At 39.1% G+C, this 24099-nt stretch overlaps 1 protein-coding gene across 1 annotated transcript; it reads left to right on the top strand.

Annotated features, from left to right (window-relative positions):
• LOC129554595 (tripartite motif-containing protein 5-like) lies at positions 1–17218 on the top strand. Its single transcript, XM_055423511.2, has 8 exons — positions 1–169; positions 7202–7685; positions 8262–8357; positions 9263–9493; positions 14083–14105; positions 15323–15423; positions 15708–15734; positions 15950–17218. The coding sequence occupies exons 2-8, from the start codon at positions 7263–7265 to the stop codon at positions 16531–16533; spliced, it is 1485 nt and encodes a 494-aa protein (XP_055279486.2). The 5' UTR covers positions 1–169; positions 7202–7262; the 3' UTR covers positions 16534–17218.
• The last annotated feature ends 6881 nt before the right edge of the window (positions 17219–24099 follow it).

Raw genomic sequence — 24099 nt, 5'->3', positions numbered from 1 at the left:
TCCTTCAGGCCCCTGGTGAAGTGAGAGAAACCCGAACATGTATGTCCAGGACATGTCTTTACTCTTCTCCAAGGAATGACAACTTCTCCATTCATATCTGAGGACAACTAAGTGGTTTGTGGAGGGCAGAATTTGAAAGATACACAAGAAAAAAACGGAATCTGCTTAGGTGAGTTTTATTTGTTGTCTGCAAGCTGTTCTAAACTGGGGAAAGGTCCAGCTTGCAGGCTTCCTGGTTAGAGTGCTGACTGAAGATCAGTCTGGGGGAGGGGAAGTCTTAGGAGAAAGGTGGTTGGAAGAAAAGAAAGGCTTTGTTTGTTCCTTGGAGGGATTGTTTATTTCTGTAGGCTGAATCTACCCACAGAGACTTTGTATTCTGTAAGTACGAATCGAACATACTGAGAACAGTCAGAATCTTTGGTCTTTCAGAGTTAGAAAGTGCCTTCCCTCAAAAACAAGTCAAAGGCCGAAGGGTCTTCCAGTCCTGATATTTTGTTTTCTATCAGGGTAGAAATACAATACTTCTGCATGGCTGTATAGACCATTTCTCATTCCCTAGGCTTGCCTGTGCTCAGGAGTTGGATGCTGTGACATCTGGCAGGCTCTGCAGCCTCTCATGAATTCTCTTGTCCAGACACAGGGAAATGCTGTACTTCCTTACATCCCTAACCTGTTTATGCTTCTCCTTCAGTAGGATATGCCACCCAGAAGCAGCTCAGCTGAGAGATTGGGGCAAGTAGAGCACTTGGGAAAAACTTCCAGAAGTGCCATCTGGAAGCATCTAACTTCTAGTAACAGTGACATCTAACTTTAAGTTTTAAAGACTTGTTACTTGGTTGTTACTAAGGATATCAAAAGATGTTGGAGAAGTATTCTTATATCACATCATGAGACTTATGAGGGAAGTTATGTTACAGAAACCTGTTTATCTACCTTCCTCTTTCCTATAGAAGGTACAGCTGCACCCAGTGTACTCAAGGCACAGAAACGGAAGTCAAATCTCCTTTCTCTCCATGACTTCTTCTCTGTTGACCAAATCTTATTTGGACATTATCACCTCTGCTACAAATTCCTTGTCGCCCTCTCAGTCACAGTCAGTGTTAGAAACATCTTCTGAATTCACACCGTGAACCTCTGTCATGGTAATTACTACATGTTTTCAAATAGATCCGCTACTTTACTGCTTCAGGTTTTATTTTGCAAGTTTTGTAAGTAGTTTATACTATATAATAGTAGAAAACTGCCTAGCACATAAAACAAAGCACAATTTCACTTTCCAATCTGATTTACAAAAATCCAATGATGGTTTCCCATCGAACATCAGGAATTTGTGGCTCTATCATATTTAGAGAAACAGCTTTACTGCAGTCACAGAAGAAGAAAGTTCTGCTTATAAATTTCTTGTTTGGACTTTTACATAATTATTGTAGTTTTGTGTCCTTTTTTGTTGATCTATAGTTCTTACCTCTGAGATATTGCTTATAAATTTCTTGTTTGGACTTTTACATAATTATTGTAGTTTTGTGTCCTTTTTTGTTGATCTATAGTTCTTACCTCTGAGATATTGTGAGTTTGTAATCTCATGAGGTCAAATGTCAGATGACCAACCTGTAAGGTGAAATCAGCTGAAGATCTTATCAGGCAGATGTGACTCATGTTCCCACATCTGTCTTCCTGCTTGTCGGGGAGACATTGGGTCACTGTTCAGGTATTGGTGGGGTATCTTCATATGTGAGGACAAGTTTCTTCTGTGTCTGTTGTGGCGATCACTGCTTTAGCTCTTAGCTCTGCAGAGAAAATAAATTCTGCCACTCCATGTCTGAATGCATGTTCTGATCCTCCCTTCTCGATAGGTTCTTGATGCATCTGAGCATTGGTTGGATCTTGAATGCGTTGAGATATAACTGGAGGCCCCTCACCAGATTTGGATCACAGTTTTAGTCTTAGATTTGAATAATGTTGACCTCTGATCTTATTCATCAGAGGGTGATCTGGGGCACTTATCTTTGCAGCCAGGGGCAAAGTGCACATTTTCAGTATCTGTTACATTAGCTGGATTATATTTCTGGTTTACTTTCAGCCTCGTCTTTTTTTTTAATTTATTTATTTATATAATCATTGGAGACTAATCACTTTATAGTATTGTGGTGGATTTTGCCATACATTGACATAAATCAGCCATGGGTGCACATCTGTCCTCCATATCCTGAACGCCCCCTCCCACCTGCCTCCCTACCCCATCCAGAGGGATGTCTGTCTTGCATATAGAGTCATCGTTACTGTCTTTCTAAATTCCATATATATGTGTTAATATACTGTATCAGTGTTTCTCTTTCTGACTTACTTCACTCAGTATAATAGGCTCCAGTTTCCTCCACCTCATTAGAATAGACTCAAATATGTTCTCTTTTATACCTGAGTAATATTCCATTGTGTATATGTACCACAACTTCCTTATCCATTCATCTGCCGATGGACATCTAGGTTGCTTCCATGTCCTAGCTATTGTAAACACTGCTGCAGTGAACATTGGGGTACATGTGTTTCTTTCAATTCTGGTTTTCTTGGTGTGTATGCCCAGCAGTGGGATTGCTGGGTCATATGGCACTTCTATTTCCAGTTTTTCAAGGAATCTCCATACTATTCTCCATAGTGGGTATACTAGTTTGCATTTCCACCAACCATGTAAGAGGGTTCCCTTTTCTCCATACCCTATCCAGCATATATGGTTTGTAGACTTTTTGATTCAGCCTCATCTTTATCAGGATCCTTCATGTAGGATGAAAATGGCACAGCTGGAGAGTTTCAGTAAGTCTCAATTTAACTCTGTGCAGGCTGTATAGCTTTCGTTCCCTTGTTCAGAGCGAACAGAGACTTATTAGCTGTCTCACACTGGAGATCTTTGTTTTGTCATCAGACTTTGGCAACCATTAAGACAGGAATATCATTTGAGATCTTCCCTTTCTTGTTTGTTGCTTCATAGTCCCCTTTGCCTGGAACCTCTGATAAACCCTATGAGTTTAGACTATGGCCACAGGGCCATAGTAAGTCCAGGTTGAAGAATGAGCATCACTGAGCTACCACTCTGCGATACCCGCACTGACTGACCACAAGCACTGGTTTCCAATCTGAATCACTAATCCTACCCATACAACCTCATAAGATATAAATTGCCAGGTTGGCTAAGCTTAGCTGGGAGTTACAGGACAGGAGACATAGAATTGGGCACAGCTGCTTTAGTTGAGCTCTCAGAGATATTCCTTACAGGAGGGACATTATCCCTGTCATCTCAGCTTTGTAAGCAACCATGCTAGATGGATGTGTGTGAATCGACCACAGGTGGGATAAGCCTAGTTCTGTAAAGATCTGAACTCTTTGTAAATGACCATGAGCACAACTTCTAGGGACCTAAAACAGACATATTTGACAGAAGACTCACAATTCTCTTGTGAAGAATGAGATGTATGTTCATCATCATCATTTAAATTCCATGCAAAGTCTCTCTAGCCCAAATGCACTTCATACGTCAGGCTAGTTTTGCTGTCAACAATGTGGTCATGAAAGACTGCTGACTTTCCACTTTGTTGTAATCCAATAAGTTTCCCAGAAACACAAAACACATGCAGTGAAAACAGCAACAGCACAACAAAAACAAACCTTAGGGGAAAAAAAGGGCAATATGATCTTTACAGGAGGAAAATGTCCAGGACTGATATTAACACTTTTCCCCACATATCTAATTCAATTCCCAGTTCTGTCCTTTTACCTCCTCTCTTCCCTCGCTCTCACCTGCTGCCCAGAATTTCCTTCATCATCTTGTCCCTCAAGCTATCACCATCTCTCCCCTGAGCAACTATGCCTGCATCCTTCCTGATCTTCCCAATTCCACACTGGGTTCATTCAACATCTCACAACCCAAGGCACAGCTTGTCATGCCCTTACTCTTCTCTGATGGGAAAATATTGATAGCTTCTCCTGACTCTCAGAAATAGGTCCCCAAATGTTATAATTTGGGAAGTGTCATATTTAATGTCACTGCAGCCTCTTGTAATACAAGCCTAGCAGTCCTCATACAGTCTTCTGTATACACACTGGCCTTTTAAAACTCATAGAAGATGATATGTCTTCCAAAAACAGGTCATTTCCTTCACGTAATACACACTTTTTCTCTTTCTCTTTTAATGTCTCCTTCATCTTCTTCAGTTTTCAGTTCAATCCTTATGTTTTTAAGTTGGAAGTTTTGGATAATTCCATATGACCCCCCAATCTTTGATTTCTGAACAACACATATGTCTCTCTAGTAATGTTTTCTCTATCTCTTTATATATATATATACAAGTGTTAGTTGCTCAGTTGTATCTGACTCTTTGCATCCCCATGGACTGTAACCGGCCTAGCTCCTCTGTCCATGGAATTCTTCTGGCAAGAATACTGGAGTGGGTTGCCATTCTCTTCTCCAGGGGATCTTCCTGACCCAGGGATGGAAACTGGGTCTACTGCATTGCGCATAGATTCTTAACCATCTGTGACACTAGGGAAGCCTGGTATATGTACATATATATATAACTGAATTTTAATTTCCTATTACTTTCCAAGTGAATAGTAAACCCATTCATTGTAGTTTAAATCCTATGTTTCCACTTTCTGTGTATGGATATTAGTCCAAATGACAATACACAATTCTTTGTCAACAATAATTAGTTGAATGATCTTGGATAATATTTTGAGAATATTTTTCTCAAAGGCAACATTAATTTCATCTGTGTTTCTGTTTTTTTATGTATCTGACTCATGTGATCCTATGAATCTATTCGCACTGTCTTGCTCCTCACCATCCTCATATTTTCATGTTATTAATCTCCTATCAATGTCCTTGGTTGGCATATTTCTGGACCAAAATGAAATCAATATTTATACACTTGAGACCACCCAGGACCTCTTAGCTGGTCTAGATCTCCTTACGTCTACACCTTCATTGCCTTGATGTTAATTGGGTCCACGAAATCACCTCTGTTTGTCTTTGACTAACTCAGTGGGTTAGGAGGCCTCTTAAGGAGGACCCTGAATTCCCATTCTGTGTATTGATGATATATGATTTTTGTAGGTCACTATATTTATTTTCACATCTGATAAAGGATTTTTTTTTACTATATACACAAACCTGTTGTCATATATTATGGCATGATAATAAGAGAAATCATTGTAAATATTCAACAAATGGTGGTAAGAGTTACACTATAATAAGTCATCAGAAGGGTCTATGTGATAAAAGAACATGTAAAGACAGAGTGGACTGAAGTATGAGAGAGTCATACTCCAGTCAGAATGGCCATCATTTAAAAGGATACCAATAATAAATGCTGGAGAGGGTTTAGAGGAAAAGGAATCCTTCTAGTCTCAGTGGGAGTGTAAATTTTTGCAGCCACTATGGAAAAAGTTACAGAGGTTTTTTAAAACATATAAAATAGAGTTACTGTATAATCCTATAATCCCACTCCTAGACATTTATCCAGATTAAATTCTAATTCAGAAAGATGCATGCACCACCTCAGTATTCATTGTAGCACTATTTACAATAGCCAAGACATGGAAGCAACCTAAATGTCCATCAACAGATAAATAAAGAATACATACAATGGAATATTAATCATAAGAAATGATGAAATAATGTCATTTGCAACAACATGGGTGGACCTAGAGATTATTATATCCAGTGAAGTAAGACATAAAAAGAAAGAGAAATACTGTGATATCACCTATATTTGGAATCTAAAAAAAATGATACAAATAAATTTATTTACAAAACAGAAATAGACTCATAGACATAGAAAACAAATGTATGGTTACCCAAAGGGATAGGTAAGGGAAACAAATTAGGAGTTTGGAATTAACATATACAATCTACTATACTTAAAATGGGTAAATAAGTGTTTCCTATATAGCACAGGTAACTAGACTCAATGTCTTAAAAACTTTAATGGGAAAAGAATATGAAAAAGAATATATATACATGTATGTGTGTATATACATATATATACACACATATATATATGCATGCACATCCAGTCTCTCAGTTGTGTTTGATTCTTTCAGACTCCATGGACTATCCTGTCAGGCTCCTCTGACCATGGGATTCTCTAGGCAAGAATGCTGGAGTGGGCTGCCATTTCCTACCCCAGAAATGTTCCTGACCCAGAGATCAAACCCATATCTCATGCACTGGCAGGCAGATTCTTTACCACTGTGCCACCTGGAAAGCCCTACACACACACACACACACACACACACACACACACGCTTCTGTGTGCATGCTTAGTCACTTCAGTTGTGTCCGACTCTTTGAGACCCTATGGACTATAGCCCACCAGCTTTCTCTGTCCATGGGATTCTCCAGACAAGAATAATGGCATGGGTTGCCATGCCCTCATCCAGAGGATCTTCCCAACCCAGGGACTGAACCCAGAAGCCTATATATATATGCTTCCCTGGTAGTTCAGGTGGTGAAGAATCCACCTGCAATGCAGGAGACGCTGATTCAATTCCTGGGTTGGGAAGATTCCCTGGAGGAGGTCATGGCAACCCACTCCAGTATTCTTGCTTGGAGAATCCCCATGGACAGAGGAGCCTAGCAGGCTACGGTCCATGTGGTTGCAGAGTCAGACACAACTGAGCAAGTAAGCACAGCACAGCACAGAATATATATATTTGTGTACACTTTGCTGTACACTTAATACTAACACAACATTCTAAATCAACTATCCTTCAATTAAAAAAAAAAGAGTGAATAATACTGATACACCGTTAGGAGAAAAGAGCAGGTATAAGAGCCCAAATACTTCAGTGGTTTAGGGCTTTTTACATTGAGGATGTGCTTTTAGCATGGAGGAGAAAAAGCAGGATAGATGGTGGGTCACTCACAGATCTTAGTAAGAAAAGCTCACTAGTTTTTGTTTTGGTAAAGAAAAATAACAATCAACGCATAGATAGGATAGATGAAATTTGTCATGTGACATGAACTGGAAATGAAATGTTTAGAATTATTATAAAAAATCATTTTACCAGGTCAAGAAGCTCTTTTTTTATGTCTCCACCTTTTATTTTTTATCCTTCAATATGTTGTTCTTGGGTCATTCTTGATTTCTACTTGTCAGTTTACCTCTCCTTTTCTTACTCTACACTTTTGATCTTTCCAATCATTCAGGGATCTGTGAACGAGAGAACTGTCAGAAGTCAAGACAAGAAGGAGCAGGTGAGCCACTGCCATGGCTTCAGGAATCCTGATGAACATACAAGAGGAGGTGACCTGCCCCATTTGCCTGGAGCTTCTAACAGAACCCCTGAGCCTTGACTGTGGTCACACCTTCTGTCAAGCCTGTATCACTGTAAACAACAAGGAATCCATAATTGGCCAAGAGGGGAAGAGAAGCTGCCCTGTATGCAGAGTTAGTTTTGAGCCTGGAAACCTGCGGCCTAACAGGCATGTGGCCAATATAGTGCAGAGGCTCCGAGATGTGAAGGTGAGCCAAGACGAAGAGCAAAAGAGAAATCTCTGTGCTCACCATGGAGAGAAACTCCTGCTCTTCTGTGAGCAGGATGGGAAGGTCATTTGTTGGCTCTGCGAGCGATCTCAGGAGCACCGAGGTCACAACACGTTCCTCATGGAGGAGGTTGTACCAAAGTACCAGGTAAGAGACCAGAATGGAGAAAAAACAGAGCAGGAAATGGTACTTGAGGGAAATCTCTACTTTGCATTGGACTTTAATTACCTGGCTACCAGGGTCCTGAGGCCTGTGATCTCTTTTCTTCGTATGCCTACCTTCTGACACATGAACAAAATTTCTGTGCATGCCACCCAAGTATAAGCAAACAAATGGACTCTTAGGCAGAAGTGGACATTCACGTACCTGTGCTAATGCGTGGTCATCTGGGGCCAAGAGACGCTCTCATTACCCTTTTGAAAATGATAGGTAACTAGGACACTGGGTGAATTGAGGTGTAAGTTTTTCTTTCTTACAGAATCAAGTTTCTTCCAAAACAAAGAGAATCAGTCTTCTCTTTGTGAGGGACAGTGACTCCTATATCTTGAGTCTCAAGAACACTTTCACCATCAAGGTCTTCTTCCAAGACACAGATTCTAGTCACTTTCACGGTTTCTGTAAAGTCTATTCTCTTTGGAAATCAGTCTTATGTCTCCCATTTATCCACTATAGTGATGCTGAGAAAGTCCATGTCTTGACACTGGTGTGATTCTTTTCTCACAGAAAATGCTCCAATCATGTCTGCAGAGGCTGAAGGGGAAAAAACAGGAAGCTGAGGAGTTGGAAATTAAAGTCAGAGAAGAGATGTCTACTTGGAAGGTACGAGGAGACACTTCCTGAGGAAGTTAGACAGGTATCTATGCAGGACCTTGGGTTGGTCACAAGGAGCTGCCTTTTTCTTTGTACCATGACAGTTAAGTCATCTGACTCACCCTTTTCTTCAGCCTTCCCGTAATCGGTGTGGTATTAAAAAGTGAACGTATCACAAATAAACACAGATACTGGAGGGGGAGTATTTATAGAGAGGGCCTCTCTGATGAGGATGGCTAGGGAATTTTATATTCCATTCCTATCATGTTTATTAGCCTTCTCAGGGAGGTATCTGACAATGGCTCATGGTTCTGTCCTCAGTGTTCAACTTTTTGGGACAGGGTGGTGTGAAGGCTGCCCACACCCAGGGATCCCTTTTGGCTTGAGTTGTCCTCAACAATGCAGACTTGGAACTATTATTTTGAAATATGGTGTAGAGAAAAAATATATAAACAATCTCAGCTACCCCAAGTATTGCTTTCCTCTTTCTATGTCACTTCCCTGTGGGATTCCCTGATAGTTCAGTTGGTGAAGAATCTGCCTGCAATGCAGGAGACCCCCGTTCAATTCCTGGGTTGGAAAGATCCCCTGGAGAAGTTATAGGCTACTACTCCAGGTTTCATGGGCTTCCCTTATAGCTCAGCTGGGAAAGAATCCACCCGCGATGTGGGAGACCTGGGTTCGATCCCTAGGTTGGGAAGATCCCCTGGAGAAGAGAAAGGCTACCCACTCCAGTATTCTGGCCTAGAGAATTCCATGGACTGTATAGACCATGGGGTTGCAAAAAGTCAGACACGACTGAGAGACTTTCACTCCTTGTGGGAACTTCCCAAGCAGAATAGTTACTTTTCTGGCTCCCAGTCTCAAGCCAGATGGTCCAATTACCTCTCTCTGTCTTTTTCTCATTCCTGAAGATTCAAATACAAAATGAGATACAAAACGTCCAGGGAAAGTTTACACGACTAAGACAAATCCTGGACAGTGAGGAGGTGAAGGAACTGAAAAAACTGAAGGATGAGTTGGGAGTTATTCTCAAAGACCTGGCAGCATCTGAGAATGATCTGGTCCAACAGAAGCTGTTGGTGAGCAGTCTCATCTCAGATGTGGAGCGCCATTTGCAGGGGTCATCAACGGAGCTGCTGCAGGTAAGACTGGAAAAGCAACCCCAGCATCTGAGGCATGAGAGAAACATGTTCCTGTGATCCTTCTGATGCCCTCCTGGAGGTTGCTTTGACCCTGCAATATACCTTCTCTGCATCTATTTCAGAGGTTACAAGAATAACTGAATTATTCAATGTAGGAATAACAAAGGAAAGTTCTATTTTAATTGTTATCAAGCTCATTGCAAACACTTCACTGTCTAGAGAAGATATATTGTGTTCAGTGATTTTCCATAAGCCCCTGTTTTCTGTGGTCCAGTGTTAAACATTTATCAAGTGCCTTTTCATGATTCAGATTATCACAGACAAATTCACTTCCGATTCCAAGTTTTTTTTCTCAGTGTGTTGAGATTGTCTACCTTTTTTCTGTTTTTGAAGACAGTTTATAAAGAACTGTTATTTATCTTTTAATACTCAATATAATTTACCAGCATCGCCATTTCACTCCGGGTTTTTCTTATTGGAAAAGCTTAAAATATACATATTTTCTTTCTTTCTTTTCTACTTGTATTAAGACTATTTATATTTTTGCAGCCCATTAGTTCTTTATTGTATGTATTTGTAGGAATCTGTCTGTCCTAAGTTGTCTGATTTGTAAACATAAAGTTAGTTATAACAATTCCTTATTGTACCTTTAATTTCTATAGTACTCAGAGCAAAGTCCCTTTTTGTATTCCAGATTTTGCTCTTTCACTTTTTTCCCTACTCCTTTTAGTTCTTTTTGTCAATTATATTATTTTTTTCAAAAGCATTGTTTCATTGATTTTATTTATTTTGTAAATTTTCTTATGTGTTTATTTCTGCTCTCACATTTATTGTTTTCTCTGTGGTTTGTATACACTTTTGCATGTGCATGTGTAACGTGTGTGTGTGCACTGTTTTTTTGTAACTTTCTTTCTTAGTAGATCACTGATTTGAGAGCATCTTAATAATATAAGCAGCAGTGTCTTAGTTTTTTTCCATTCATTTTGACTGTTTTTATTCAGATAAACTTTTATTTTCATATTTCCTATGCAATTTCTTTTTGTTAAAATGTAGATATTTGAAGGTGTGTTGTTAATTAGTAATATTTGGTGAGTTTTGAATTTTACTTCTGCTGTAGATTTCCAATTTAATTCAGTTGTAATCAGAGAATATATATTTTATTCCTTTAAATTTTTAAATTCACTGATAACTGCTTATGGCCTCAGATATTATATGTTCAGAAAAATTTACATTATTAAAAGATTGTGTATTCTGCATTCATTGGGTGAAATGGTCTATGGATGTCAGGTTAAGTTGGTAGATTGTATTGTCCGTGTCTTCTATAATTGGGTGGTTTCCATATAAACTGTTCTCTCACTATTGACAGTGCTTTGAAATCTGCACCAGCTATTGTTAAATTCTGCATTTTTCCTTTTAATTTTGCTTGGTGAATTTTAAAGCTCTATTATTACGTGTATGCACATGTATAATTGGTTTGTCTTTTTAATGTACTAAACCTTTTGTCATTATAAAATTATCCTCTCATTCGTTCATAATTTTTCATTGTTTTAAAGTCAATTTTTTTCTAATAATAATATAAAAACTTGAAATCATTAGAGCTTGCATGATCTTTAGTTTTTATCTTTTTACCCTTGCCTATTTGTATCTTTAAATCTAAAATACATCTCTTATAAATGGCAATCACTAATTCTTCCTTGTTATCCCATCCAACAATCTCTAACTTTTTAATTGGGGTATTAAGATGATAGCTTTAATACAAATACTGATATAGCTGTATTTATTTTTTTAATTAATTAATTTTAATTAGAGGCTCATTACTTTACATTATTGTATTGGTTTTGCCATACATTGACATGAATCTGCCCCGGGTGTACATGTGTTCCCCATCTTGAACCCCCCTCCCACCTCCCTCCCCATCCATTCCTCTGGTTCATCCCAGTGCACCAGCCCCAAGCATCCTGTATCATGCATCGAACCTGGACTGGCAATTCATTTCACATATGATAATATACATGTTTCAATGCCATTCTCCCAAATCATTTCACCCTTGCCCTCTCCCACAGAGTCCAAAAGACTGTTCTATGCATCTGTGTGTCTTTTGCTGTCTCATATACAGGGTTATCGTTATCATCTTTCTAAATTCCATATATATACGTTAGTATTCTGTATTTGTGTTTTTCTTTCTGGCTTACTTCACTCTGTATAATAGGCTCCAGTTTCATCCACCTCATTCAAATGTATTCTTTTTAATGGCTGAGTAATTCTCCATTGTGTATATGTACCAAAGCTTTCTTATCCAATCATCTGCAGATGGACATCTAGGTTGCTTCCATGTCATGCCTATTGTAAACAGTTCTGCGATGAACATTGGAGTACATGTGTCTCTTTCAATTCTGGTTTCCTCGGTGTGTATGCCCAGGAGTGCGATTGCTGGGTCATATGGCAGTTCTATTTCCAGTTTTTTAAGGAATCTCCACACTGTTCTCCATAGTGGCTGTACTAGTTTGCATTCCCACAAACAGTGTAAGAGGGTTCCCTTTTCTCCACACCCTCTCCAGCATTTATTGCGTGTAGACTTTTGGATAGCAGCCATTCTGACTGGCGTGAAATGGTACCTCATTGTGGTTTTGATTTGCGTTTCTCTGATTATGAGTGATGTTGAGCATCTTTTCATGTGTTTGTTAGCCACCTGTATGTCTTCTTTGGAGAAATGTCTATTTAGTTCTTTGGCCCATTTTTTGATTGGGTCGCTTCTTTTTCTGGAATTGAGCTTCAGGAGTTGCTTGTATATTTTTGAGATTAATCCTTTGTCAGTTGCTTCATTTGCTATTATTTTCTCCCATTCTGAAGGCTGTCTTTTCACCTTGCTTATAGTTTCCTTTGTTGTGCAGAAGCTTTTAATTTTAATTAGACCCCATTTGTTTATTTTTGCTTTTATTTCCAATATTCTGGGAGGTGGGTCATGGAGGATCCTGCTGTGATTTACTTCGGAGAGTGTTTTGCCTATGTTCTCCTCTGGAGTATAGCTGTATTTAAACTTCACTATTTGCTTTCTATTTGTCTACTGTAGTTTTCATTCTTCTCTTTCTTCTTAACTGGCTTCTTTTGTGTTAAACAAATATTTCTGGTATAAAATTTTAAGCTTTCCTATTTTATAACTGTATTAAAAAAATTTTTTTCCCCTTGGTTGCTTTAGTGACTACAGTGTTTCCTATCCTACCATGATCTACTTCACACTAAAACTAACTTATTTTCAGTAAATACAGAACCTTCCTGTAACATTGCTTCATTTCTTTCCAGCAACAACACAATGATGATTTTAATATGGACACCTGGTTCAATGTAAACTAATAACTGCAGGCTTCTGAACTTTTGGTTACACTGGAAGGGGAAGTTCTCTTCTGGAGTTTATAACAGGAGATTCATGTTCTCTTTAAACTGAGAATAAAGTCAGTAGAGGTGGAATGAGTAGAAGTGGCAAAAGACACAAGCCGGCTTCTGATGACAAGGTTTAAGAATTAGACTTTGAATAAATTTGTAATTGCCCCCCCACAATCATTTATTTTCTCTCTACTTATTCTAATTTTACTTAATTTTTGTGATACACACAAAAGAGCTTAAACACGGAGAATTTTTATCAAAAAACACTGGTTACTCTTGTTTTTGTTGACATGGAGGAAATAAAGCTTCATGAAAAAGAGATCAGATAAAATGGTGCATATCTATTCTAACTAATAAAATAATATATGTGATGATTAAGAAGATTACATGGCTAAAAACCATTAAACCATGGATAAACAGACTCAGTATAGACTACAGTACAGATAAATGCTCTAGCTTTTGGACAGTGACTGAATGCATATTGGTAACATAAAAATGGGGTAGAAGAGAGGAAACAATCTGGTTGATGAATAGTAAATTACATATTAGACATCCTAAGTTACTGATTCCTGTGGCTTATGTTTAACTGAATATATTAATGAGCATTTAAGAGACAAAGCTGAGTAAAACTAAGGAGTTGGAAATCAACTGTATTTGTGAGCATGCTGGATTTAAGGGAGTGTGAGATCACTTATAGTGTATAAAATGAGATGAGAGAGACCAAAAAACCACCTACAATAATACATTTGTTTGCTTGTACTCTCAACAAGTGCAGTATAAATAGCTTGAGGAATATTAGGATTCTGAATTCATCTTTGATTCTCCAAAGCCTGGTTTAATGCTTGACAAATAATAATACATCACTCTGCAGTTTTGTTGAATAAATGGAAGAACTGTGAATTATTCAAATCATCTCATGGGTCACCAAACTTACAAGCTTTTTGTTTTTCCCATAAATATGTCTCATCTCCAGATACTGGAAGTCTCCCTCATGCTTCTACAAGGGTCAAAGCCTTTTACCTTTTGGGAAATCTGACAACATCACATGTGTCTTCTGGAATGACTGGCTTCACTCTTGTCTCTACTTTTTGGCTCCCACATTGAGACCATTTTTATTCCCACAATCAATGGCTGATGGGGATGTGAATAAGCTTGGGAAGTGGGGAGATTTATTACTTTTTGACTCATGTTTTCTCTTTTCTCACTAGGATGTGAATGTTATCATGAAAAGGTATGTGTGGGAAACCAGAGATAGTCCATTTATGCTGTGAAAATAAAATAAATCCCTTAGAGTTATCTGATGGCCAATTAGGATAAAACAATGCTCAAGGCAGAAAAGTGGAGGATAGTCTTATTTTAAATTTCTGTTCATACATCAGGGCTAGCATTGTTTTATAAACATTGATAATGGACTGGATTCTATATTAGAGAATATTGATTGTGGGAAGTTGCAGAGTTTGGGTCAGTACCAGTATTAAGAATAAGGCATTACAGTATCAGATCCCCATGACTTCATAAATTTAATTCACACTGTGTGTCAAAATGCAACTCAGGTTCCCATATTTAGTAGGTGCTTGACTTGTCATGTGAAGGTTGAGTCTTCTTTTCCTGCCAAATACCTAGAATTGGAGACAACTCCTTTATATTTTAATTTCTGCTCCCAGAAGAGACAAAGTCCTTGTGTATTTTTTGGCTTAGATTTCCAAAAACAGACTTGAATCTCAAGGGACATTTTGGCCCTGGAGCAAACTATTGATCAATCTTGGTCACATACTATAGTAAACAGAACAGAAAGGTAACACCATTGTGTCTGAATTTGCACACCTACATGGCAGCATCAAGATCTTTGCAAACACGTGAAAGTCAGACTACTCTTTGTTTATTATTCATAATGTCTTCTTTTCCAAGGGTTTGTAATTATTCCTAGTGATTATGAAATCTCAGGGTATTCTGAGAGTCTCTCTGTTGGACAGCAGCCTTTGAAGATCTTGGTACTCTAAAGTGTTCTCATACCTGGTATGTCTCAAATACCCAGGAGCCAGATTCTGCAATCTCACTTTCTGATTCCTTCCTGGGAACACATGTCTGTGCAGGGAACTTTCCACAAATTATTTATTTTTAGATATGAAAGTTTTATTTTGTTAAATCCATTGCTTCATATAATTTCATATGATCCCTAGGAGGTGGATTGTGGTGGGTTAATGATTTCATTATAGAAGGAAGAAACTCCCCTTCTGATGTTTTAAGACCATCCAGGTCACACAGAGGGTACCTGGGAAGGTAGACAGGAACACGTTCTTTCTTGTTCCAAGATCAAGCATCCACTCTCCTTTCCCAAGGTCTCCAGGAAAGACAATTCAAGCCCGTAAACAGGGTGAAAATATAGCAAGCTAATGGTTTAGAGGGGGGAAAAATCATATTTGTGGGCATCAAATTTGTCTTCCCTAGGAGTAAAACCTTGGCTCTGAAGAAGCCAAAAACTTTCCCCAAGGAACAGAGGAGAGTGTTTCGAGTTCCTGATCTGAGAGAGATACTGCGTGTGTTTGATGGTGAGGAATGCTACCCAAGTGGGTGTCGGAGGGCTTCTTTGATGGAGGGAAAATGGGTAGGAGGCTCCAATTTCTATGTGTGGATGGAGACAGCAAAGCCCAGACACTATGTGCTAATGATGTGGTCACATTTATTGGGGGTAACCGGGGGCTTGGTTCATCCTGTTTTTCGCCAGTTCACTACCTCATCACAGCCATTCCCCTCATCTGGAAGAAAATAGATTTCAGGGCTGACTCTGTTGCTTATATTTAATATTGTGGATTTTTTTTTTTTATCATTTCAGAGCTGACAGATGTGCAACGCTACTGGGGTAAGGAGACATCACAGTATAATCAAGCCACCCTGTTCTCCTCATCTTTTAGAAATTTTCATTTTCTAGTAGGTCTCATGTTTTAAGACCCATGTTTTCCCTCCCAACACACGCAAACATAATACTTTTCCAGTCAAGTCATTCTAAAGATCCCTTTCAAAATGTCACAAGAAAACTACGCCATTACCCTAACCCAAGCCTATGTTTTTCAACAGTTCAGGTGACCCTGAATTCTACCAAGAGTGCAAATATTGTCATTTCTCCGGATCAGAGACAAGTGAGATATGCACCCAATTACCGATGCTATAATGCGTATCGGAATGATAATTATGAAGATTTTGGTGTCCTGGGCTCCCCAGTTATCACATCAGGGAGACATTACTGGGAGGTAGATGTGTCAGAGAAACGTGCCTGGATCCTGGGGGTATGTGGTGGAAAATGTGAAGATACCATGAAGTTACCATCAAAAGCCAGTGGAAATTGTCAAAATGTTTATTCAAGATATCAACCTAAAAATGGCTATTGGGTCATAGGGTTAAAACACGATTCTGTATATCATGCCTTTGATGAGTCTTCCTCCTCAGATCCTGTGATTTTAACCCTCTCCCTGAATGTTTCTCCCCATCGTGTTGGGGTTTTCCTAGACTATAAGGCTCGCACTGTCTTATTTCTCAACGTCACCAACCATGGGTTTCCCATTTATAAATTCTCTTCATGTTCCTTTCCTCAGAAAACAGTTCCATATTTCAATCCTATGAACTGTGGTGCCCCCATGACTCTGTGCTCACCAAGCTGTTGAGTCTTCTTATATTCACACCCTCTTCTCTGTGGTGCCTCTTACTGTAGGTGCATCTAGCACACCTGTGCTTATCTGCAACATTATCACCCTTTCTCCTTGCTGCCTCGCTTTTCTTTCCATTTTGAACATCCTTCATTCATTAGGAGGGTGAACAGTTTCCCTTGTGTCCTATTTTCCCCAATATCATGTATGTGTTAGAAAATCTTAATTTTCTGGACCCCATGGTTAAATGATGGATGTCCCATAAAGAAAGAGCAGTATTGATGTAACACCTTTGTCAAATTTTACAGTCTCATTTACTCTGCCACTGACTGAGAACATGAAAGAAAGCTTTTCAACATTTGTATATTAGATCTGGTAGAGGAGTCCTTCACTAGAGTGAGTGCTGAGCTGCGTCTCAGTTTATCCATGATGCCCATATTCATTAAGAAATTGATGGGAAAATGTCATAAATGATATGTACTAAGAATGAAAGTTTTGTATTCAGACTAAGTTCAAGCCCTGCCTCTACATACTAGAAGTGTAAACTTGAATAGCATATTTAAATGATATGTTTATTTTCTTAAAATAATCTTGTTATAAAATTGTACCATATAAAAGATCATTGTGAGAAAATAAGCAACTAAGCGTAAAGCATATAACTGTCTCAATAATAAATATTTTATCTATTAATTACTATAACCTATATCAGTGTCATTAAACAGATTTGTTCCTTCAGGAATACAATGGTTCTTTTCACTGAAGTTTCATTTTTCAGATCCTAGATACCTTTGTGCTGCTGTCAAGACTACTCTAGCTCTTCCTGCCATAGAAAAGTGTGTGTGTGTATGTGTGTGTGAGAACAGAATTTTATTATAATTCTTATGTTTCTACATAATAGCTCTTATCAAGTAAATTAAATCCTATGGAGTTCAGTTTCTCATTTTAAAACTCACCTGATTAATATTGTAAAAATTAAACAATACAACATTTGCAATAACTTCTATAATTTCTAGCCCATAAGGGGAAAGTTAGTTAGTTAAGTTAGTTAGTTAAGAAGCCCAATATAAATGTCTATTTCTATTTCCTTCTCACTGTGATTGAAATAAATCATTTTCAGTATACATGTTATTTTATTTTCAACATTATTTCTTTGTTTTAAGAAACAGAATAAAGTGATTGAAGAACTGCAACTTTTTCTCAATCTTACATAACTGCAAAATAAATGCTTTTGGATAGCCACATTATCTCACATTTTAAACATTTTCTGTAGTAATTCTATTTCATTGAAGTTGAATTTCACTTTGTGGTCTGTTTAAAAGTTCAAGTTGCTCAATTATGTGTAACTCTTTGCAACCCCATGGACTATAGCCTGCCAGGCTCCTCTGACAATGGAATACTTCAGGCAAGAATACTGGAGTGGGTAGCCATGCCCTTCTCCAGGGGATCTTCTTGATTCAGGGATCAAACCCAGGTCTTCTACATTGTAGGCTGATTCTTTTCTGTCTGAGCCACCAGGGAAACCCATGGTCTGTTTTTCCAGCTTTAAAAAATTCACAGTGATTACATTCACAGCGATACACTAATACTCAAAAGTGTAGTCATGGGATCTTTTAACAGTGGTGTAGATAAATGTTTTCTGAGCCCTGGTTAGACTTTTGCATTCATGTGAAAGTTTACGAGAAGGCAGAGAAAAGTCTGCTATCTTCCTTTAGTGAGACTAGAGAACGAATTATTTCTGAAATGAATATTCTTTCAGGAACTGATGGAATCCCCATGTCTTTTGGATTTTTTTCCCCAGTCTTCCTCCAACCAGATCATAGTTCATTTTTTCTTTCTAAAAAAATAAAATGGATTATTTGTTTAAGCTATAACTACTTATATTCCTGTTTGTTCTCAGGAATTCTCAACTTTCTCATTTTAGGAAGATCTTTGATGACAGAAGGCTTATCAAGGAGGACTTTTCCAGTGTTTCTGTGTGTGTGTTTGTATGCACAATCAATATCTTAGTACTTATTCTTGAAAACAGAAAAAAATTGGGCTTTAAAATTTTCCCTTTGACCTCTGCCTTCCTGTCTGCCCACTGCTACTATGACTAAAGTCCTGACTTACTAGGAAAAATCTGTACTCTTGAATTATTGACAAATGACTCTCCAGGGACATTGATGCCTTTTCTTTTACTGGAATGCCCCATTCTCCAGTTCAGGATGAAGTACCTAGTTATGAGAAAATGAAGATCTGAATGTCCATATACAAAAGAAAAGATCTGTTCACTGTTTGGCACTCACTTTCTCACAGAGGTTCCTGACCCCAGAAATGAAGCCATCTTCTGCTGAAAAGAATAGAAATCTTTAAGTTTCTCCCAGTTACAGATTCTCTTCTCAGTAAAAGACTAAAGAAAGTGTCCTGGAATTTCATCAATAACTGATGCTGAGAAAACTGGGCAGTTATATGTAAGAGAATAGAGTTGAATATTTCCTCAGACTGCATACAAAAGTAAATTAAAAATGGATTAAAGCCCTAAATGTAAGCCCTAAAACCATAAAACTCCTAAAAGAGACACTGTAGGTAAGACAGTTTTTCATAAAAATCATTGCAATATGTTTTTGAATCTGTCTCCTAAGGCAAAAGAAATAGAAACAAAAACAAAAAAAGAATGAGACCTAATTAAAAGCTTCTGCACAACAAGCAAAACAATTGGCCAAATGAAAAGACAACATACAGAAAGGGAGAAAATATTTGCAAATGATATGACCACTAGGGATTAATATCAAAATTTATGGATAACTCATAGAACTCAACATCAAAAAAACCAAGACCCGAATAACAAATAAATAGAAGCCTGGAACAGACATTCTTCTAAAGAAGATATAGATTTCTAACAGGCACATGAAAAAATTCTTAACATTGCTAATCATCAGGTTTAATGAAAATCAAACCTACGAAGAAATATCACCTAACATCTGTCAAAATGCCTATCGTCAAAAATACCACAAATATAAAGAGAAAATAAGTAGCACAAATACCAAATGTTGGTGAGGAGGAAGGAAAAACAGGGAACACTGGTACAGTATTGATAAAATTTTTAATTGGTGTAGACCCTATAGAAACAGTACAGAGGTTCTTCATAAAGCTAAGAGTAGAAATACCATATGATTTAGCAATTCCACTCCTCGGTATGTGTCTGAAGAAAATGAAAATATTAATTCAAAAGGATATACACACTTCAAAGTTCACAGCAGTATTATTTATTATGAACAAGATAGGGAAGCAGCCTAAGTGTCCATACAGATGAAAGAACAAGTTGTGGTGTATATACAAAATACGCGTCTGACTATGGATCAGAAGAGTCCAGGTTCGACTCCTGGCTGGCTCGTACTATGCATCATCATTTGGGGGCTTCCCTGGTAGCTTAGCTGGTAAAGAATGTGCTTGCAGTGCAGGGACCCCAGTTTGATTCCTGGGTCTGGAAGATCTGCTGGAGAAGGAATAGGCTACCACCTCCTATATGCTTGGGCTTCCCTTAGCTGAGCTGGTAAACAATCTGCCTGAAATGTGAGAGATCTGGGTTCAATCCCTGGGTTGGGAAGATTCCCTGGAGAAGGGAGAGGCTATCCACTCCAGTATTCTGGTCTGGAGAATTCCATGGACTGTATAGTCCATGGGGTCTCAAAGAGTGGGACAGAACTGAGCAACTTTTACTTCTCATACACAATGGAATATTACTTATCTATAAAATAAAGTGAAATTCTGCCATTTGCAACATGCATGGACCTAAAGTGCATTATGCTTATTGAAATAAGTCAGATAATGAAAGACAAATTTGTTATCACTTATATGTGGAATCTAAAAAATAAAACAAAGTTATACAAAAAACAGACACAAATCACAGATATAGAGATCCATCTGGTGGTTACAACTGGTGAGTGGGAAGCAGGGAGGAACGAGGTATTTATATAGGATTCAGTTCAGTTCAGTCGCTCAGTTGTGTCCAACTCTTTGTGACCCCATGAATCACAGCACGCCAGGCCTCCCTGTCCATCACCAGCTCCCAGAGTTCACTCAAACTCATGTCCATCGAGTCGGTGATACCATCCAGCCATCTCATTCTCTGTCGTCCCCTTCTCCTCCTGCCCCCAATCCCTCCCAGCATCAGACTCTTTTCCAGTGAGTCAACTCTTCGCATGAGGTGGCCAAAGTATTGGAGTTTCAGCTTTAGCGTCAGTCCTTCCAATGAACACCCAGGACTGATCTCCTTTAGAATGGACTGGTTGGATCTCCTTGAAGTCCAAGGGATTCTCAAGAGTCTTCTCCAGCACCACAATTCAAAAGCATCAATTCATTGGTGCTCAGTTTTCTTCACAGTCCAACTCTCACATCCATACATGACCACTGGAAAAACCATAGCCTTGACTAGACGGACCTTGGTTGGCAAAGTAATATCTCTGCTTTTTAATATGCTGTCTAGGTTGGTCATAACTTTCCTTCCAAGGAGTAAGCATCTTTTAATTTCATGGCTGCAATCAGCATCCGAAGTGATTTTGGAGCCCAAAAAAATAAAGTCTGACACTGTTTCCACCATTTCCCCATCTATTTCCCATGAAGTGATGGGACCAGATGCCATGATCTTAGTTTTCTGAATGTTGAGCTTTAAGCCAACTTTTTCACTCTCCTCTTTCACTTTCATCAAGAGGCTTTTTAGTTCCTCTTAACTTTCTGCCATAAAGGTGGTGTCATCTGCATATCTGAGGTTACTGATATTTCTCCCTGCAGGCTTGATCCCAGCTGTGCTTCTTCCAGCCCAGCGTTCCTCATGATGTACTCTGCATATAAGTTAAATAAGCAGGGTGACAATATACAGCCTTGACATACTCCTTTTCCTATTTGGAACCAGTCCGTTGTTCCATGTCCAGTTCTAACTGTTGCTTCCTGACCAGCATATAGGTTTCTCAAGAGGCAGGTCAGGTGGTCTGGTATTCCCATCTCTTTCAGAATTTTCCACAGTTTATTGTGAGCCACACAGTCAAAGGCTTTGGCATAGTCAATAAAACAGACGGAGCCTGGTCGGCTGCTGTCTATGGGGTCGCACAGAGTCGGACATAACTGAAGCGACTTAGCAGCAGCAGCAGCAGCAACAGCAGCAGCAGATGTTTTTCTGGAACTCTCTTGCTTTTTCCATAGGATTAAGAGATACAAATTATTATGTATAAAATAAATAAGGTACAAAAATATATTGTTTACCATGGGCAAATCTAATTGTTGTTTGTAATAACTTTAAATGGACTAAAATATATAGAAACATAGGGCTTCCCAGGTGGCGCTAGCGGTAAGGAACCCTCCTGCCAATCCAGGAGAGATGTAATAGATGTAGGTTCGATCCCTGGGTGGGGAAGATCCTCTGGAGGAGGGCATGGCAATCCACTCCAGTATTCTTGCCTGGAGAATCCCATGGACAGAGGAGCCTGGCAGGCTACAGTCCATGAGGAGTCAGACACAACTGAGTGACTTTCACTTTCACATTAAAAAATTGAATATTTGAAATTTAAATACTGAGAAGACCTGCTTGATCCAGTTGTCTGTGTCCCTCCCCCCTACACTCCCCATCCCCCTCACCCAATAGCAGAGCCTATGTCTCAAGGGATCCTGGATTCAAGGAAAGTGTGCATCATCTTGGTGATGACAGCAAATCTAGCAGAAACAGGGCAACAATGACCTTGGTGGCATAAGAAAGTGAAAGTTGCTCAGTCATGTCCGACTCTTTGCAAACCCATGCCAGTCTCCTCTGTTCATGAGATTATCCAGGGAGGAACACTGGAGTGGATTGCTATGTCCTCCTCCAGAGGCTCTTACCAACCCATGGATCCAACCTGCATCTCTTATGTCTCTCCTGGATTGGCAGGCGGGTTCATTACCACTAGCACCACCTGGGAAGCCCTACAGAGATAGTAGAGGCTGGAAATTGCCACCTCTCAAATACAACAAGAGGCAAAGCAGATAGGAGAGCTCAAAACCTTGTTGCCACCTACTGGAATACAAAGGAAAGGACTGTCTCAAAATCTGTCCTTTAATTTCACAGGCACAGAGAATAATTCATCAGTGTGAAGAAGCACAGTAAACCATTCAACAAAGAGAAAATGACAATTCTTCAGAAAACAAACTTAAAGTAACAGAATGTTTTGATCTAACTGATAGAGAATTCAAACTAGGTCTTGAAGAAACTCAAAGAGATAAGAAAACTAAGAAAAGCAGTTGAATGAGCTCAGAAATAAAATTACAGAACAGAGGAATGCTTTACCAAAAGACTGAACCTAAAGAAAAGTCAAACAAATTCTGGAGCTGAAGAGCACACACACACAACGGGGTAAAGAATTCACTAGAAAACACTGAAAATTGAGCAGACCATAGGAAGAGAGAATTTGTGAGCTCACAGAATGAAATCTAAGAATGATACAAGTAGAAGAGGAAAGAGAAATATGATACTAAATAATGAGGAACACTTCTCTGGTAGCTCAGTGGTAAAGAATCCCCCAGCCAATACAGGAGACATGAGTTCGGTCCCTGATTCAAGAAGATACTGCGTGCCGTGAAGCAACTAACCTTACAGCATGAGCGCTGAAACAAGAGAAGCCACTGCAGTGAGAAGCCCGCATATTGTGGCTAGAGTAGACCCCAACTGCCACAAGTAGAGAAAGCCTGTGTGGCAACAAACATCTAGGACAGCATTAAGTAAGTAAATAAGGAAATTCTGTAAGAGCCACCTGACAGTTTTAGGAAGGGCACTACTAGCATAATGTGTCATTATTTCATTTCATTTCAGTCACTCAGTCGTGTCTGACTCTTTGCGACCCCATGAATCACAGCACGCCAGGCCTCCCTGTCCATCACCAACTCCCGGAGTTCACTCAAACTCATGTCCATCGAGTCAGTGATGCCATCCAGCCATCTCATTCTCTGTCGTCCCCTTCTCCTCCTGCCCCCAATCCCTCCCAGCATCAGGGTCTTTTTCAATGAGTCAACTCTTCGCATGAGGTGGCCAAAATATTGGAGTTTCAGCTTTAGCATCAGTCCTTCCAATGAACACCCAGGACTGATCTCCCTTAGGATGGACTGGTTTGACCTCCTTGCAGTCCAAGGGACTCTCAAGAGTCTTCTCCAACATCACAGTTCAAAAGCATCAATTCTTTGGCACTCAGCTTTCTTCACAGTCCAACTCTCACAACCATACATTACCACTGAAAAAACCATAGCCTTGACTAGACAGACCTTTGTTGGCAAAGTAATGTCTCTGCTTTTCAATATGCTATCTAGGCTGGTCATAACTTTCCTTCCAAGGAGTAAGCGTCTTTTAATTTCATGGCTGCAATCAGCATCCATAGTGATTTTGGAGCCCAAAAACATAAAGTCTGAGAGTGTTTCCACTGTTTCCCCATCTATTCCCCATGAAGTGATGGGACTAGATGCCATGATCTTAGTTTTCTGAATGTTGAGCTTTAAGTCAACTTTTTCACTCTCCTCTTTCACTTTTTTCAAGAGGCTTTTTCGTTCCTCTTCACTTTCTGCATTAAGGGTGGTGTCATCTGCATATCT

This window comes from Moschus berezovskii, chromosome 14 (assembly GCF_049115385.1).
Source record: "Moschus berezovskii isolate FMDL1 chromosome 14, NW_MosBer_1.0, whole genome shotgun sequence".
Taxonomy (NCBI): domain Eukaryota; kingdom Metazoa; phylum Chordata; class Mammalia; order Artiodactyla; family Moschidae; genus Moschus; species Moschus berezovskii.
This window is presented reverse-complemented; position numbering and strand designations above follow the sequence as displayed.

Coding starts and splice junctions, on each gene's coding strand:
- LOC129554595 (XM_055423511.2), top strand. CDS start 7,263: ATGGCTTCAGGAATCCTGATGAACATACAAGAGGAGGTGACCTGCCCC. Junction 9,494..14,082: donor CATCAACGGAGCTGCTGCAG/GTAAGACTGGAA, acceptor TTTTCTCACTAG/GATGTGAATGTTATCATGAA. Junction 14,106..15,322: donor GTGAATGTTATCATGAAAAG/GTATGTGTGGGA, acceptor TGTCTTCCCTAG/GAGTAAAACCTTGGCTCTGA.